The 16,349-nt window shown below is 56.2% G+C and overlaps 6 protein-coding genes across 7 annotated transcripts, besides 14 other annotated features; 3 read left to right on the top strand and 3 right to left on the bottom strand.

The window, feature by feature from the left end:
• Positions 1–423: 423 nt before the first annotated feature.
• EKO05_0003642 (DNA-directed RNA polymerase II subunit RPB2) lies at positions 424–4,259 on the bottom strand (the record flags this gene model as incomplete). The annotated part of the gene is made up of 2 exons (XM_038938590.1): positions 424–589; positions 643–4,259. The coding sequence occupies 2 exons, from the start codon at positions 4,257–4,259 to the stop codon at positions 424–426; spliced, it is 3,783 nt and encodes a 1,260-aa protein (XP_038800636.1).
• A 377-nt stretch (positions 4,260–4,636) lies between these two features.
• Positions 4,637–5,749, bottom strand: EKO05_0003641 (NADPH:quinone reductase; the record flags this gene model as incomplete). The annotated part of the gene is made up of 3 exons (XM_038938649.1): positions 4,637–5,223; positions 5,268–5,667; positions 5,717–5,749. The coding sequence occupies 3 exons, from the start codon at positions 5,747–5,749 to the stop codon at positions 4,637–4,639; spliced, it is 1,020 nt and encodes a 339-aa protein (XP_038800637.1).
• A 532-nt stretch (positions 5,750–6,281) lies between these two features.
• Positions 6,282–7,842, top strand: EKO05_0003640 (uncharacterized protein; the record flags this gene model as incomplete). Its single annotated transcript, XM_038938614.1, has 3 exons — positions 6,282–6,749; positions 6,799–6,921; positions 6,970–7,842. 3 exons carry the CDS (start codon positions 6,282–6,284, stop codon positions 7,840–7,842), a joined length of 1,464 nt encoding a protein of 487 aa, XP_038800638.1.
• Positions 6,592–6,661: a tandem repeat.
• Positions 7,843–7,874: 32 nt separating the features above from the next.
• Positions 7,875–7,906: a tandem repeat.
• A 177-nt stretch (positions 7,907–8,083) lies between these two features.
• Positions 8,084–8,133: a tandem repeat.
• A 441-nt stretch (positions 8,134–8,574) lies between these two features.
• Positions 8,575–12,562, bottom strand: EKO05_0003639 (DNA repair protein rad50; the record flags this gene model as incomplete). Its single annotated transcript, XM_038938405.1, has 2 exons — positions 8,575–12,372; positions 12,440–12,562. 2 exons carry the CDS (start codon positions 12,560–12,562, stop codon positions 8,575–8,577), a joined length of 3,921 nt encoding a protein of 1,306 aa, XP_038800639.1.
• Positions 12,382–12,410: a tandem repeat.
• A 370-nt stretch (positions 12,563–12,932) lies between the features above and the next one.
• On the top strand, positions 12,933–14,664 carry EKO05_0003638 (white collar 2 type of transcription factor; the record flags this gene model as incomplete). 2 transcript variants are annotated; one of them, XM_038938484.1, is made up of 3 exons in its annotated part: positions 12,933–12,956; positions 13,049–14,510; positions 14,558–14,664. In XM_038938484.1, the coding sequence occupies 3 exons, from the start codon at positions 12,933–12,935 to the stop codon at positions 14,662–14,664; spliced, it is 1,593 nt and encodes a 530-aa protein (XP_038800640.1). The 2 variants fall into 2 exon arrangements, with proteins under 2 accessions (XP_038800640.1, XP_059492191.1); XM_059636208.1 differs by having other exon boundaries at positions 12,933–13,329; positions 13,405–14,510.
• Positions 13,076–13,113: a tandem repeat.
• Positions 13,116–13,154: a tandem repeat.
• Positions 13,264–13,313: a tandem repeat.
• Positions 13,363–13,421: a tandem repeat.
• Positions 14,665–15,139: 475 nt separating the features above from the next.
• Positions 15,140–16,252, top strand: EKO05_0003637 (uncharacterized protein; the record flags this gene model as incomplete). Its single annotated transcript, XM_038945314.1, has 1 exon — positions 15,140–16,252. The coding sequence occupies one exon, from the start codon at positions 15,140–15,142 to the stop codon at positions 16,250–16,252; it is 1,113 nt and encodes a 370-aa protein (XP_038800641.1).
• Positions 15,454–15,486: a tandem repeat.
• Positions 15,812–15,848: a tandem repeat.
• Positions 15,881–15,896: a tandem repeat.
• Positions 15,897–15,954: a tandem repeat.
• Positions 15,955–16,018: a tandem repeat.
• Positions 16,048–16,073: a tandem repeat.
• Positions 16,253–16,349: the final 97 nt, after the last annotated feature.

Raw genomic sequence — 16,349 nt, 5'->3', positions numbered from 1 at the left:
AAGCAGTGACTTCCAGTGAAAGCCAACGAGTCTGTCAAACTTCTCGCTTGGGACTCCAAAACTCCAGGCCATGCAAATCATCCCACGTACTGAAACAGGTTTTGTTGTGTCTTTCGACGGCTTTTGTGGTATACGTCTTCTCCTCCAGCTGAACAGTTTCGCCCAGATGCCGCTGTGTTTTCTGCGCAACCGTGATTCTTCAGGAGAAGATTTCTTGGAAGAAGAGAATAAACGATAGATTCCGTCCACGCCTCGCACCGTCCCCTACGGTCAAGATCAGCACTACCACTACGGAAGAAGCCACGACTAACATCGCGAAGAGCCCGCGTGCTATCGCTAAAGATGTGATGCTTCATTCCCATGGACGGCTGTGACACAGTCGCGGCTCTGTGCTGCATGTACCGAGTGCCCGATATGCGCCTTCTAGTCGCGGACACTGAGGCCGGAACGAGTGGTGAACATGCGAGTGGCGATATTCATAGCGAGGAGTTCCTGGAAGAGAAGCTTAGCGGCGTAAGGGATGTGGATTTGCGAGATGCGCGTCTTGTTGTGGCAGGGACGGCATTCGTATTTGCCTTGCTTGAGTTGGCTGGTAGCTGTTAGTGGAAGACGTCAAGGATTCGATAAAACAAGACTACTCACGCAATAGGGCTCATCAGACCACAGATGTCGCAGACGTGAACCGTGTACGCATCCGAGACTGTGAATAGACGCTCCTTGAGAAAAGCAGCAGCACCATGAGCGATCATACAATCACGCTCCATTTCTCCGAAACGCAGACCACCATCCCTAGCACGACCTTCGACAGGCTGGCGAGTCAGAATCTGGAGGGGACCACGGGCACGCGCGTGGATCTTGTCGTCGACCATATGCCTCAGGCGCTGGTAGTAGGTGGGACCCAAGAAGATCTGTGTGCGCATCTTCTTGCCAGTGTGTCCGTTGTACATGATTTCGAGGCCACGCTTCTGGTAGCCGGCCTCTTCAAGCAACTCAGAGATCTGATCAACGGTGACATCAGTGAAAGGCGTAGCATCACCTTCGCGTCCGGTGATGGCACCGACTTTGGACAGCAGACACTCGACCAAATGGGCAATCGTCATACGAGATGGAATGGCGTGAGGGTTGATAACAAGGTCGGGGGTGAGACCGTCTCTTGTGAAGGGCATGTCCTCTTGCCTGTAGGTAATACCGATGGTTCCCTTCTGTCCGTGACGAGACGCGAATTTGTCACCAATCTGCGGCACCTTGGTTGTTCGTGTACGGACCTTGACGAATCGCAGACCTTCAGTGTTGGTGGTGAAAAGAACCTGATCAACGATACCGTTTTCTGTGCTACGAAGAGGAGTAGACACATCACGCTTTGTGTGCAGCGATGTCTTCTGTCCCATCTCCTGAGCATCAGCGGCGATGGGTGCAGTCTTACCGATGATGATGTCGTCACCAGAGACACGCACACCAGGCGCAACAACACCATCGTCGTCGAGCTTGTCATAAGTACCACCTTTGAGCCTCAGGGTGTCTGCACGTGTTGGCTTCTCGAACTGTTCCAGAACGTTGACACCAATTCTCTTCTCCTGCTCGGTATATGCTCGGTAAAACAGAGACCTGAAGAGTCCACGATCGATACTGCTCTGGTTCATAATGACGGAATCTTCCTGATTGTAACCGGAGTAACAGGCAATGGCAACAATAGCATTCTGTCCAGCGGGCAGCTCACGGAACTTGAGGTACTCCATAGACCGTGTTGTGGCAAGTGGCTTTTGGGGATAATAAAGGACGTTCATCATGGTTTCCATACGGAGAGCGTAGTTGGTCAGAGCGACACCCATGGCTTGCTTACCCATAGCGGATTGGTACGTGTTACGGGGCGACTGGTTGTGATCCGGGAAGGGGATGATACTGGCACAGATACCAAGAATCATGGCAGGATGAATCTCGCAATGCGTGTAGGCGTGAATGCGAGGATCTGGCTTGGGCTTGATACGTGCAAGACGGTCCTTTCCTTGAGGGTTGCGAGCATCTTGTGGGATACCCATCTTCATGTCGCGCCACTCGCCGAGATCCTCGGGCGACATGACAATCATGGCAGTCTCTTCTTCTTCAGCATCGAGATATTCAATGACTCCGTCCTGGATAAGCCCCTTCCAGCCGTACGTGAGCTCGGTCTTCTCTTCCTCACCAACACCTGCCGCAGCTTGCGCTTGCTGTTCTTCGACCAGCTTGTTGTAGTGGCTCTGGCTGAAGACAAGGTGATTGCGATTGGGCTTGCGAACGTCGCTCTCAACGACGAACAAGGGTCTCATGACACGTCCAGCATCAGTGAAGATCTTGAACTCTCGGTCACGGATATCACGAATCAAACTCATCTCGTAAGACAGTGTCCCGTTTCGTCGCAGTTCTTGCACGGTTGATACAAGCTGCTGTGCGTTGGAGTGGACACCGACCCACACACCGTTAACGAAGACTTTGGTAGCATCAGGGTTCTGATTCTGGTCGTACTCCTCGAGGAGCTGCATGTTCCTTTGGCTCATGAAGTCGGAGATTGGCCCAGCGTCGCTACCAACACTGACGTAGCACATCAAAGACAAGTTCTTGACCAGACCGCAGGCCTGTCCTTCAGGTGTCTCGGCAGGGCAGACAAGACCCCAATGACTGTTGTGCAATTGACGGGGCTTTGCAAGCTTGCCGTCACGACCAACTGGTGTGTTTGTTCGACGCAAATGGGACAATGTTGAAGCGTAGGTGTATCGGTTCAACACCTGCGAGACACCAGCCTTTGCGGACGCTGCTTTCTTCTGATCACCCCAGTTTCCCGTAGCGAGAGAGTACTTGAGGCCGTTGGTGATAATGCTGGCCTTGACAGCCATCTGCACGTTGAAGTCTTGGTTGTTCTCGACGCACCTCTGGAGGTATTTATAGACGTCCTTGGTCAACTTCAGGAAGAGAATGCGGAACAAGTTCGCAATCAGCGGCCCTGCAAGATCGAGACGCTTCTTTCCAAAGTGGTCACGATCGTCCTCATCTCGGCGACCCAGGACACACTGCAACATGCGGTGGATCATGTAACCAAAGAAGTAGGCTTTGCGAGTATCCTGTCCTTCTCTCTGCGAGATGTGAGGCAGGAACTCGCGCTGCATGATATCCTTGGCGAACTTGAGACGCCTGTCTTTTGTTCCTTGTGTGGCTCCACGCTTGGCGATGAAGTCGAGCGCGGACTCGCGGTCCTGCACCACGGAACCTTCCTCGATGCTGGGCTTGAGCAGCTCCAGCATCTGGGTATCTGTGCGGTCGTATACAATGTGTCCGAGGATCTCCTCGTCGGAAACGATACCAAGCGCACGGAAGACAATGGCCATGGGAACATCGGCCTTGATGTAGGGGAGTGTGGCGTATGCAAAAGGTCCAGGCATACGCTTGCCGCTAGCCAGCGAGTTCTCAGCCCACTTGATGTTGAACGAGGAAATAAGGCGCGTTCCCTTTTCGACAGCACTTCTAATCTCGGCGATCCAAGGAATGGGACCCTGCTTCTTTCGGAAGACCTGAACGATGTTCGCAGCACTGCGTTCTTGTGCGATCAGGACCTTTTCACTGCCGTTGATAACGAAGTAGCCACCCTGGTCGTAGGGGCACTCGTTGAGGCCAAAGAGCGCCTCATCGTTTTGCCCACGCAGATGGCAGAGTTCTGAGCGCAGCATGACAGGCAGCTTTCCTATGAAGACGCGTGCCGACTCATCGCTGTCCATGGGGATATCTTCGCGGTCCCACCTAATCTGTGTAACACCGCCTCCTTGGCCCTCGACCTCGTCATCGTCGTCTTCGGCAGGTGCCGTGGTCTCGCGGGCGACCATGATGCGGTTCTCGATGTCTGCCAGCATGGCACCGGAGTAGGTGAGGTTGCGCAGACGTGCCTCGTGCGGGTAGAGCTGCACGGTTGTGCCATCGCCTTCGGTGTGGGTGGGCCGCGCCAGGTACACGCGGCCGAACTTGATCTCGTAGCGGCGCTTGATGATGGGGTCGACGTCCTCGTCTGGGTTGTAGGGCGTGTTCTGCTCGAGGATGACGCTGCCGTTCTCCTTGACTATGTCTTGTATTGTGTTGCGTGTAAATTCGTCGTACGAGTCCAGCTGCTGCGAAACCAGGCCCTTTGTGTCGAAGAACGAGCTGATGACGGCCCAGCAGTCCTCAGAGGTGATGGCTCCATCATCCTCTTCGTCTTCGTACTCCTCCATCGCGAAGTCGTCCGTGTATTGGTCAGCCATGTTCGCGTCAGGGATGGGTATAACGCAACACGCGCGGGCCGACAGCGATGTTGAGAGAGTGAGTGGGGTGGGGGAGGTGAGGTCGGGGAGTGTCGTCCTCCTTGTCTCGTTCGCGACGGGCGGCGACTGCCTCTCAAAGAACCACGGCTCTAGCGCGACTTATTCTCTTGGCGCTGCGGCCGCCCTTCACATAAGCAGTCCTCGACCACATCTTGACCTTCCACTCAACATGATAAATCAAGACGAACATCCGTGTTTGCCAATCCACGGCACAGTACTGAGTGTTTACCCCTGACATGGCTGATCAGACGGTGCTCCCTGCAAACAGCTTCGATCATGTCTTTTTCCACACTCGAAACTACTTCAGTACTCACTGTCTAGATCTTGCTTTGACCTTCCTGTGGGACCTTGATAACAACCTTACCCCAGCTGTCTCGCCCGCCCAGGGCCTTCAGTGCGGCTGGCACACTCTCGAGCCCTACATACTCGGTGTCTGTGTAGCAGGTGCCTCTGTACTTGCCTTCTCGCACTAGCTCAAAGATACCGTCCCACACCTTGTCGACCATCTCCGGCTCGTTGACCGCGTACATGCCCCAGTGTAAGCCGACGACGCTGACGTTCTTCAGCAAGATGCGGTTCGTCGCCATCTTTTCGATGTCGCCAGCAGCGAAACCAACGACCAACAGCCTTCCATTCCACGCGGTGCACTTCATGGACTGTGCAATGAGCCCAACAGGGTCGTACACGATGTCGACACCGCGCCCCTTGGGCGTCAGCTTCTTGACCTGCTCAGGCCAGTCTGACTTGCGGTAATCGATGGCATAGTCTGCGCCAAATTTTCTGGCGATGTCCTGCTTGTGCTGGGTACCAGCAGTGGCGATGACAGTTGCACCGAAGGCTTTGGCGATCTGGACAGCGGCAAGGCCGACACCGCCGGCCGCTGCGTGCACGAGTACCCAGTCACCTGTCCCGTTAGCAATGTGCGTTGTAACAAGCAGAACTGCGTACCCTTTTTGATGTTTGCCCTGGTGACCAGTCCTGCGTAGCTGGTTGGCGCTGTGACGAACATGCCGGCTGCTTCTGCGAAGCTCCAGCCGTCAGGCACCCCCTTCAGTCGCTCCTCTGTGCATGCGACGTGTGTAGCATAGCCACCTTGGCTGGCACCAAAGACCTTGTCGCCGACCTTGTACAGTGGCGTTCGGCCGCCTGGAAGCGACGAGGGAGCTTTCGTGACTACACCAGAGAACTCGGAGCCGGCGATCCATGGGAATGGCGGCTGGTGCTGGTACTTGCCGCGAATCTGCAGCAGGTCGAAGAAATTGGTAGCCGAGGCGTGGATGGCAATGAGGTACTCGTTGTCTTTTGGCGCGGGATCTGGAAACGACTGGACCTTGAGGTCGTCCGGTCCCTGGCAGTGTGAGGAGTTGGCAGTGGACGGACAGTTGCAGAAGTCATACCTTGACGTATTCCTTGATCTGAATGCCTTTCATGCTGGTCTATAGAACGATGTGAGGATAGGGGCTGGGGCGCGCGACGGATCTGGTCAAGTCAAGCTGGTTGCAAAGGGTGCAGAATCGAGGACAGACTGGAATTGGGGGAGCTGTTCATTGCACAGCAGCGCGGCGGAGACAATGTCGTCCTCCGCAAGCTGCCTCGGCTCAGCTTGTCTCGTCTGCCCTACCCCGACCTCCACGCCGCAACGCCGCGCCTTCCCCACCAGACGCCAGGACGCACTAGCGGTGGCTGATGCAGCCGTGACGACTTTGGTCCGTTGCCCGTCTTTCCGCTTCTGCGGCCTTCCATAGCTGCAATCACGGCAATCAAGGCAATCCAGGCAATCAAGCTCACGGCCGACTACAAACACCCTTCTCCCACCCTCCACACCCCCAAAACACGTCTATTGCTACACGGCCTCGCCATTCGCTCTCCCAACACCACCTACACTCGCCACAGACTCGCCACAGACTCACCCCACGCGCTGCCCCCCTCGCTGCGAGCAACACCATCGCTCCACACGCAAACATGGCCGACGACGCCGCCGCCACCTCGAATGAGGAGGGACAGGTCACCTTCAACGTCAAGGCCGCCAACGACCAGAAGCACGTCCTGACCCTGCCCGCTACCACCACGGTCGCCGATCTCAAGGCCAAGCTGTCGTCATCGGAATACGCAGACATCCCCGCCGAGCGCCAACGCCTGATATACTCCGGCCGTGTGCTGAAGGACCCAGACACACTTGGTGGCGTCAAGGTCAAGGACGGCCACACAATTCACCTCGTCAAGGGCGCCGCCAGCAACGCACGACAGAACCCAGCCAGCCAGGGCACCGCGAGCACAGCCAGCGGCACCGGCACCGGCACACCGACGCCGCAGGTACCGACCAACATCGCCGCCGGCACAGGGAACAACCCGCTTGCCGGCCTGACGGGCGCCCGCTATGCCGGCTTCCACGGTCTGCCGTCGATGGACATGTTCGGCGCTGACGGAGGGGTATGTTTGCACGGTGATGGCATGAGTGGGGCTTGCTAACAGCCTGCAGATGGGCCCACCACCGAACCCAGACGCCATGCTCGAGATGATGGACAACCCCATGTTCCTGTCGCAGATGAACGAAGCCATGAACAACCCGGCTGTAGTCGACATGATGTTGCAGAGCCCCATGGTACGTGTCGACGCGCCTTGCTCGGTACTCGCTGCTGACATGTGATAGATCCGCAACAACCCCATGCTCCAGCAGATGCTGCAGAACCCCGAGATGCGCCGCATGATGTTCAGCCCCGAGATGATGCGTATGCAGCTTCAGATGCAGCGCAACATGGACGGGAATGGTGGTAGTGGCGGCTCCATGGCGGCGCCCGGCGCCACAGACAACACCTCACAGCCAGCGTCGACAGCAACCGGCAACGGCGCGAGCGTGGCTCCCAACCCTTCGAACGCTACCGGCGCAGCAAACCCCTTTGCCGCATTCGGTGGTGCCGGCGGTGGTGCCAACGCCAATCCCTTCGCGAACCTCTTCGCAGGCGGCGCAAACCCATTCGCTCCACAGACACAACAGGGTCAGGGTAACACCAACACATCTGGCACAGATTCCACGCAAAACACACAAAATACCTCATCAACACCCCCCAACCCCTTTGGAAACCTGTTCGGCGGAGCAGAAGGGGGTCAGCCGAACCCAATCGCAGATGCGGCGCGCAACATCATGCAGAACCCGCAGGCGATGCAGCAAATGATGCAGATGATGGGCGGCGGCGCTGGTGGTGCTGGTGCTGGTGCCGGTGCCAACCCTTTCGGTGCTTTCGGTCAGAACTCACCATCTACTGGCGCTGGAGCTGGCGACACCGGTTCGCAGCAGGCAAATCCCTTCGCCGCTCTGTTCGGTCCCGGCGGTGGCTTCGGTGGCGGTTTCGGTGGACCACCCGCACCTGTAGACAACCGACCGCCGGAGGAGGTTTACGAATCGCAGCTTAGGCAACTGAACGAAATGGGCTTTTACGAATTCGAACGCAACGTTTCTGCGCTGCGTAGGAGTGGAGGTAACGTTCAAGGTGCGATTGAGTACCTGCTCAACGGCGGATCATAGATTGGCCCCGTGCTAGACCGATTGCGCCTGGAGCAACAGCAGTCGCAATCCCAGCCGCAATCGCTACCGGGACCGAGGCCTGAGACTGAAGTGCAACCACAAGGCGTACACGTTGAGGCAGAACCTTTCCACAGACAGATGGAGATAATCGACCTGGCGCGGCGACTGGGTGTTGAGAGTGAGCAGACACGATATTCATAGGAGGATTACGGGAACGACCTTGACAGTATCGCGGATTCTCACGACGACGACGATGACGAAGAGGATGACTTGTTTGACTATGTCGACGACAAGGGGTACATGCTCGAAGGTGTGTATTACGCACACCCCAAGATGGCATGATGGACTTTCAGAGCGACGTAATACTTAGCACAGCTCACTTTGTAACGATTGTGCATACCTGTTGCGATACCATAAGCTTGGGATAGATAGGAATGAAAGCCTTCCCAATTTCCACTCTCGTTGCCATGTTGACTCAGATTCGCCATGTGTACTCTCGAACTAAACTCAAACGCAGTGCGAGGAACGTTTCATTCATCCATTTACATATCAACCAAGACTGGACGGGAGTCTCACTCCCTCGAGTCGACGCCCGCTCCAACGCCTACTGTATGCCGCAAAAACGCAGAAAACACCATGCAATCGCCAAGCAGAAACCTACGACACACTCCACCCCGTCCCACCCAGCTTTGCAGCCATCAGGTCCTCCCTGCAGTCTATGTCGAGTCTTGCTCAACTCACCTCAGCAATGTTCTGCCTCTCAATGAAGCTCTCCTGGCTCGCATCGCGGCCGACTCGCCAGTAGACATCGGTGTAATCAGCGCAGTTCATTTCACGCAAAAACTGCTCGTCGTGGGTGATGACGAGGAGCTGAAAGTTGGCCTGCTTGCGGCGCATCTGGATGATGTGGGACAAGCTCTGGGCGAGGCCCTGGATGTTCTGCTGGTCGAGGTTGGTGGTGGGTTCGTCGAGGGCAATAAGGCCACAGTTTGTGCCGAAGCACTCTGCGAGCGCGAGCCGGATTACGATGCTGGCGAGCACTTTTTGCCCTGACGAACACCTCCCGCGCATGTCCATCTCCGTGTCCTGCTTTACCATTACGACGCGGTAGTTGTACAAGCTGTTGCCTTTGGCGTCTGAGTCGCCGGCAATGCGGATCGTGTCTACGTCGGTGCCTTGGTACGCGTTGCGCCAGAGCTCGGCGATGATGCGGTTAATTTCCTCCATCTTCAGCGCGTGGTATTGGATGATTGCTTTGTCTAGGGCGCCCGCGTAGCGTCCGAGGTCTTCGATTGCGGCCTTTGTGGTTTCGACTTTGATGTGGGCCTCTCGGTAACCGTTTGCGGCCTTCTCGTACAGCGACTTGTACTCTTCCATGAGCTCGGTAAGCTGGTCGTCCTTGTTCTTCATATCGCGTTCTACTGATGTCTTGGACGTGTTGAGTTGGTGATAGCGTGTGTCCCAGTGTTGCGCTTCGCGCTCATAGTGGTCCTTGTCGCGCTCAGCGCCATGCTCTTCGAGTTTCTCAATCTCTATTTGAAGAGTCTCCAGGGCACGTTTCGCCTTGCGGTACCGCAGGTTGTCGGAGATTGAGCGCTTGGTCATTTCTGTGTCGCGCATGGTGTCTTCGATTTTCTTGACCTTGCGTGTAACTTCCATCATCTCGGATTCGATGCGGGCGATTTCGCCTTGCAGGTTTTCAATGTCCCGGTGTGTGCGTGCGAGTTGTTGCGGACCGCCGCGGTCGATGTAGGCGTTGATCTCCCCGTCGGCTTGGGTAAGCTGGCGAACGCTGTCAGAAAGCTTGGAGGCTTCATCGTGCGCGCGTTGGACCTTCTCGTTGCCTCGGCGGTTGATATCGTCGTACTTGTATTGAGCCTGCTCAATCTCAGGAACAACGATTTCAACATCTCTGTCAAACCCGCGCATGGTTTCGCGCTGGTTGCTGCTTTCTGTCCTCAGCTCCTCGATCCGCTCAGATAGAGCTCGCTTCTCCTTCAGTTTCGACTGTGCGTTGTTAAGATCAGCGTTGATATCGCGGATTCTGAGCTCGAGAGTCGTGATGAGGTTCCGGGACTTGTCTCGCTCGGATGTAAGCTGGTCCAGCGCATTTCTTGCGTTTCGACTCTCATCAGTTATTTTCTTCATATCTGCCTGAACAGCGTCGATGCCTCTTGACAGACCTGCAGTCGTCTGCTTCTGGCTCAAGTCTTTGACCTGCGCCTCGAGCTTGATGATCTCGTTGTAGTTGTGGACAATCGTCTGGACATCTCTCGAAAGAGACTCTACATCTTGCTTCTCAGTCTCTAAGTCGTGAATGGCAGCATCCTGGTCTTCTAGTTGCTTGTTGGCGTTGTCGCGCTCCGTTGACAGTTTTGCGAGATCTTTCTGGAGAGCAGGAAGATCGGAGTCGCGCAGACGAGTTGCCAGTTCGTAGCTTGGCTTAGCATTGCGCGCGGCTTCAAGTTCCGTCAGCAGTTCCTCCGCATTGTCTCCTTGCATGTTAATCTCAGCTTTCTCGATGATCCGGTTTAGTTTTTCGATGAAGCCGGCGGCGGTGAAGTGCTGCGACCTGTCGTCGTGCAGAGCCCTGGCACATAGTCGGCAAGTGTTGTCTCGCTCAGCGGTCATCAGACACTGCCGCATGTATTCGATTTGGGCTTCAAACTTTGCTTTGTCTGTCGAGGTAGCATCGTAGTCGTCCTCGAGTTGCTGCAATGTCTCGTCAAAGTCGGATATATCGTCCTTCTGAATGGCCTCCTTTACGGTCCTCTCATACTGCTGCAACTCTGCTCGTTTCTTCTTGAGCTGTGATTCCAGGCTCGACATTTGGAAATGGACATTGTCAAGCTTTGTCTGGGTAATGTCGCGACGCGATGTTGCTTCCTTGACTTTGGCAGACTTCTCTGAGAACACGCTCTGGAAGGTGGTCTCCAGAGTCGATGGGTCCCAGTCGGGGTCAACGAGCTGAGAGATGCGTTTGTTGTGAACTTTCTTCATCTTCTCGAGACTGTGCTGCTGGCTTTGCAGCTCGTTTCGCGTGTAGTCAATGGACGCCGATTCACGAGCCTGCTTCGTCGCGTCGCCGAGCTCGGCGGTCAACCGCTCCTTCTTATCCTCGAGTATTCGTACAGTCTCTGAGACTTCCTGTATCCGCTCGTTGAATCGACCTGAAGCTGCTTCAGAGTTTGCGTTGTTCAGCTGCTCCTCGGTCTCGCGCTTCTTGTCCTGCAAAATAGCTTCGCTGCCTTCATCGGCCTTGATATGGTTCATCGACCTCTGCAGGTCTGAGATGCGCTTATCGTTGCTTGTGATAGTCGTCCGCGCAGATTCTTTACCCTGGTTCAAGTTTGATTTGCGGGTGTTGAGTTCGTTGAGATCATTCTGCGCCTCGCGGAGCTCGCGCTGCGCATCCTCTCGTGCACGATCGAGTGATTTGTTTTGGTCGCGAGACATTCTGCTCAGGACCTGTTGAAAGTCGGAGATGTGCTTCTCTGTGATGTCGTAATCGTAGCCGCGGATGCTATGACGCTTAGCTGTCTCTTTGATGATGTTTTCGCGCAGTTGGATCTGACGATCGTGCTGCTCTTTCTGCGCCTCGTACTTGCCGATCTCGCCCTGCTTCGCACCAAGTGAGTTCCTGCTTTGCTGCAGCTCTTCCTTGAGGTCGCCGTACTGTTGTCGCGAGTCGTCTTGCTGAGTAGCGTATGTCGCAATGCGTTCCTCGTACTGATCCAACATCTCCTGAAGCTCATCGTCTGACTCCGCCATCTGCTTGAGGTTGTCTTGCAATTCATCCACGCTGTCTTTGTTGGCGCTGAAAGTGATGCGCTTTCCATTCAGCTGTGCTAGAATCTGTTCGTATCTTGCAGCGTGGTTGTAAGCTTCGTTGGCTTTGAGCTGTGCTTGCGTGCACTCTCCATCTATCTTTTCGTATTCTCCGCGGAGTTGTTCAATTTCGTCAAAGAGCGCAGCTTGTCGCTTCTCACTCTTGCCGGCGCGGTCCTTGTCTTCCTTCGCGTTTGCTTCGATAATCTTCAGCTGACCGAGCTCGACGTTGCGGTCTTTGCGGATCATTTTGATGTTTTCAATCGCTTTGGTGTACTTCATTGCTTCGAAGATCTCGTCAAACTTTTTCTTCAACGTAGAGGCATCGCTGAGCGGCCACAGGCTTTCTTCCTGGTGGCAAAAGATGACATTATCTAGAATTGCTTTCGATACACCAAGATACTGAGGGATGATCTGGTCGAGCTCGGCAACACGGGTGGAGATGGAGTGCTTCTCGCCGTCTTTCAGCATGAGCAACGAGCCCTCGAGCGTCTTCTGGCTGCGCCCATTCTTCGTCACGGTGACCTGCAGATTGCGGGTGGCAACCATGCGCACTCCCGAGCTTGAACGAAACGACAGCTTGACCTGCGCCAAGAGTTCCTTCTCATTTCGCAGCTTGGGATCGTGGATGAAAGCACCGCCTTTCTTGCTGTTTGGGGGCAGGTCACCTGTAGTTGCATATCTCAGCGACTCAATAATGGTCTGTGCTCAAGTCAGTCAGACCATCTGTCCGTCAGTCAAGACGTGCGACACGACGGAGTCTACACACAGTCTTGCCAGAACCGTTCCAGCCGACAATGAGCGTAAGCGGAGTGGTAAAGACAATGGTCTCGCCCTTCTCGGGTCCAAAGGAGCGAATGCCCTGGATCATCATACGGTCGATCTTGGACATGATGGCGGCAGCGTGCGGATCACTCTCTCCTGCGGGTGGTTGAGGTTGCGTGAGCGCCCTCGCGCAGATGGGTGTGGTGAATTGGGTGGAATTCGTCAAGAAGGAAGGCGCGTTAGGCACCCACGCACGCGGCTTCCTTGTCGCGAGACCACGTGACCTGTCACATCCTGATTTGGCATAAGTCCCGCCACGCCTGAATCATGGGCGGCGGTGGTGCCGTCATACGTGTAGTGCAAAACTGGAGATGCGCATCCCCAGAACCGCGGCGGATTGAGCGGTCCCCATGAACAGCAGCACGAGAGCGCAACCCTTTGGTAGATCATTGCATGGTCGCTGTTATCCCTGAGGCACACAGCAGATAGCCGTGGCCATGTACCAGAATGGCGGTGCTGAGGTACGCGCAGGGCCCCCACCGTGATCAGCCTGTTCACCCTGATTACCCTGATTACCCTGATTACCCTGATGGCAAGGCTGATATGATGGCAGATGAGCGGCTACCCATCCGCAGTGAACCAGACGCAGACACAGGCGCAGGCACACGTACAAGCGCAAACACAGGCACAGGCACAGGGACAGGCACAGGCACAGGCACTTTCCAACACGGCTCTCTCCCACACGACTCTCTCCCACACGGCACCACAAAGCCTCGGCGCCATCGACGGCTTCAATGGACTGCAGGTGCCCCTGATGGACGGCCTGTCCATGGACATGGACATGGATATGGACATGGCGCTGGGCACCGACACGGGCAGCATCAACAACGACGGGTATGCGCCGTACATGTTGCAGCCACAGGGCGCCAACAGCAACAGCAACAGCAACAACAATAATAACAACAACAGCAACAGCAACAGCAACATGGTGCTGGCACACGACAGCGGCTTGACGGGCGCCGGCGCCGGCCCGCTGCCCACGGGCTTCGGCGCGCCCAACATGAACCCATCCGGCAGCACGCTGACCGAGTTCACCAAGCGGCGCAACTGGTCGCAGCGCGTGCTTGAGGAGCTGCGAGACCTGCTGCACATCCTCACGCCCAACGGCCGCATCCTCTATGTGTCGCCGTCGTGCAAGGCGCTCACCGGCTGGGACCCCGCCCAGCTCATGGGCCGCTTCATCAACGAGTTCATCCACCCCGAGGACATTGGCATCTTCGTCAAGGAGTTCAACGAGTCCATCGCCTCGGGCAACTCGCTGCGCTTCTTCTACCGCTTCCGCAAGTCAGACGACTCTTGGGCCATCTTCGAGTCCCACGGCCACCCGCACCTGTCCAGCGACCCCAGCTCCTTTGCGCCGCCCAACGCCCTCAACTGCCGCGGCTTCTTCATCATGGCCCGCCCCTACCCCACCAAGAATGCCGCCCTGCTCGACTCCTTCCTCGAGCACAAGATCGAGAACGAGCGCCTGACCAAGCGCATCGCCGAGCTGAAGCGCGAGGAGCAGGACGAGCACGACGACTGGGCCAAGAAGACGACTGAGAGCCAGTCTGGCGCCCCCACAGAGTCGGTCATCACCCAGAGCCTCAACCCCAGCGACGCCGCCTCGTATGCCCAGATGCCGCCCCCCGCCAAGCCCAGCATATCCAACACCGCCCTGACACGCCAGAACCTCGACGAGGTCTTGGCCGCCAACCGTGCAGAGGACATCAGCGACAAGATGGCCCGCTACGAGGGCGCCAACCACCTGGAGACGATCGAGATGCTGACCGGCCTGCGCTATCGAGACGGCGAGCGCTCACAGGGCATCAGCACGGGCGATGCGAGCCCGCTGCTTATTAGAGGCGACGCTGGGATACAGATCTCGCTGGACCGCGATGGCCGGGGGCCGTCTGATAAAAAGAAGAAACTTAAGCTTGCGGATGAATACGTGTGTACCGACTGCGGCACGCTAGACTCGCCAGAATGGAGAAAAGGCCCCAACGGGCCCAAGACGCTGTGTAACGCGTGTGGACGTAAGTGCGCCTTGCCTCTTGTGGACTTTTTTCTGACAGAGACACAGTGCGGTGGGCGAAGAAGGAAAAAAAAAAGGCCAATCCGAACACCCCCGGCCATCACTCGACATCCACCCCCGGTCTGCCCATGCACCAAAGCACCGGCAGCAGCTAGACGCAGCAGTTAAAATCAAGTGATACCGCACGGCACAAAATGGCGTTAGGGTTGCGAATGGCCAGCGATACGGCACCGGCGTTTGGGCAGGGAATGTTATTTATTCAGCTGGGCCGGTAGAGACGCGATGCGTAGATGATACCAACACCATAAATTTATTAACATGTAGTAGTTCCTATCGGCGCAATACCATTTTATTCCACCCCGTACCCTCCTTTCCCCTGCTAATCATTGGCTGGCCGTTCTGGTGAGTCGCAGTATCGACCCACGGTTGAGTATGGGATGCGTGAACCGCCTTGCAAGCAAACGAGCGAGACGCACAAAACGAAGATGAACTCGCATGCTGTGGATATCGATCGAATATTACAAAACCTAACATTCTAAAATCGCCTTCATCCCATCTCGACAACGGTCCTTCATACCTCACCTCCCCCTGAGCGTTCCGAATGCCTCTACCATCCCACACCTCCTCGCCATGTCCTCGCCAAACACCACTCCATCTCCTCGAACCGCGGGTTCTGCACCGTCTGCCGAGCCCCAACACCCACCGGCTTCTCTCCCCAAGAAACAGCACATGAGCATCGACTTCTTGACCTTCCCGGAGCCGTCTCCTCAGCCTCTGGAAACTGTACCTGTGGGCTCGTCTGTCGGCATACAGGGAGCGGTGGGTACGCGTAGTGGTCGTGATGGTGGTTTGGGCGGTGGTCATCAAGATTCGGGTAAGGATCGCGATATGGATATGGAGGATATCGATGATACAATCGATGGAGACGACACCATGGACGGCCCCATGGATATCGACACGGACACGGACATGGACATACATCCCCATCTAACAACCCACATCCCAGCCGCTGACGACTGGGAGGCTATCGTGGCGTACGTCTACGGCTCTCCTACTCCTTCATCATCGACACCTCCCTCCGACACATCATCTATACACTACTCTCTCCTTCCCTACCCAACCGCACGTCCTCCCCCGCGCCCGCCGCCGGGGCTTGTGCATCCTTCTCTCAGGGCGCGGGAGCAAGTGGGCGGTGTAGAATGGGGTGTTGACGATCAAGCGGCCGACGAGAGGGAAGTGCGGAGGATGAAAATCAGTTCGAGATTTGCGCGCAGGGGTGCAGAAGGTGGGGGCGTGCGGTTTAGGATGAGGAGGTGGAGTGAAGGAGGTGCGAGGGGGAAGCTGAACTCGAACTCGAACTCGCTCTCTCCCTCCCCTTCCACTTCTTCACACGCACACGCACATGCACATGCACATGCACATGCACATGCACATGCACGTGCACAATCCTCACCCATCTCACCACCCCTACGACCTCCCACCCCCGCTTCCACATCCACCTCCCTCCTCTCCAACCCGCCCGACTCTTTCCTCTCACCCGACCTCGACCTCGACCTCGACCTCGGCCCCCCAGACCAAAGACCCGCGCACCTCTGGGCCAAGATGGCGAGCGTCCTGCATCCCGCGATGCAGTACTCGCTGACTCACCCTATCCCACCACGCCACAACATAGCGCTACCGTTGCGCAATCCAAAGAAAGCAGACATCGACTTCTCCATGGAGAAACGAGCCACACACGATTAACAACGATGGTGATATGGTGCAAGAGAGAGCAGGCAAGCAATATGCCTTGAGATATCTGCATCTTCACATTCTTTACGCTCATCACGGTCATGCGTGT

Source organism: Ascochyta rabiei, chromosome 5, assembly GCF_004011695.2.
Source record: "Ascochyta rabiei chromosome 5, complete sequence".
Lineage (NCBI taxonomy): Eukaryota > Fungi > Ascomycota > Dothideomycetes > Pleosporales > Didymellaceae > Ascochyta > Ascochyta rabiei.
Note: the sequence above shows the minus strand (reverse complement) of the source record. Positions and strands in the feature narration are given on the sequence as shown.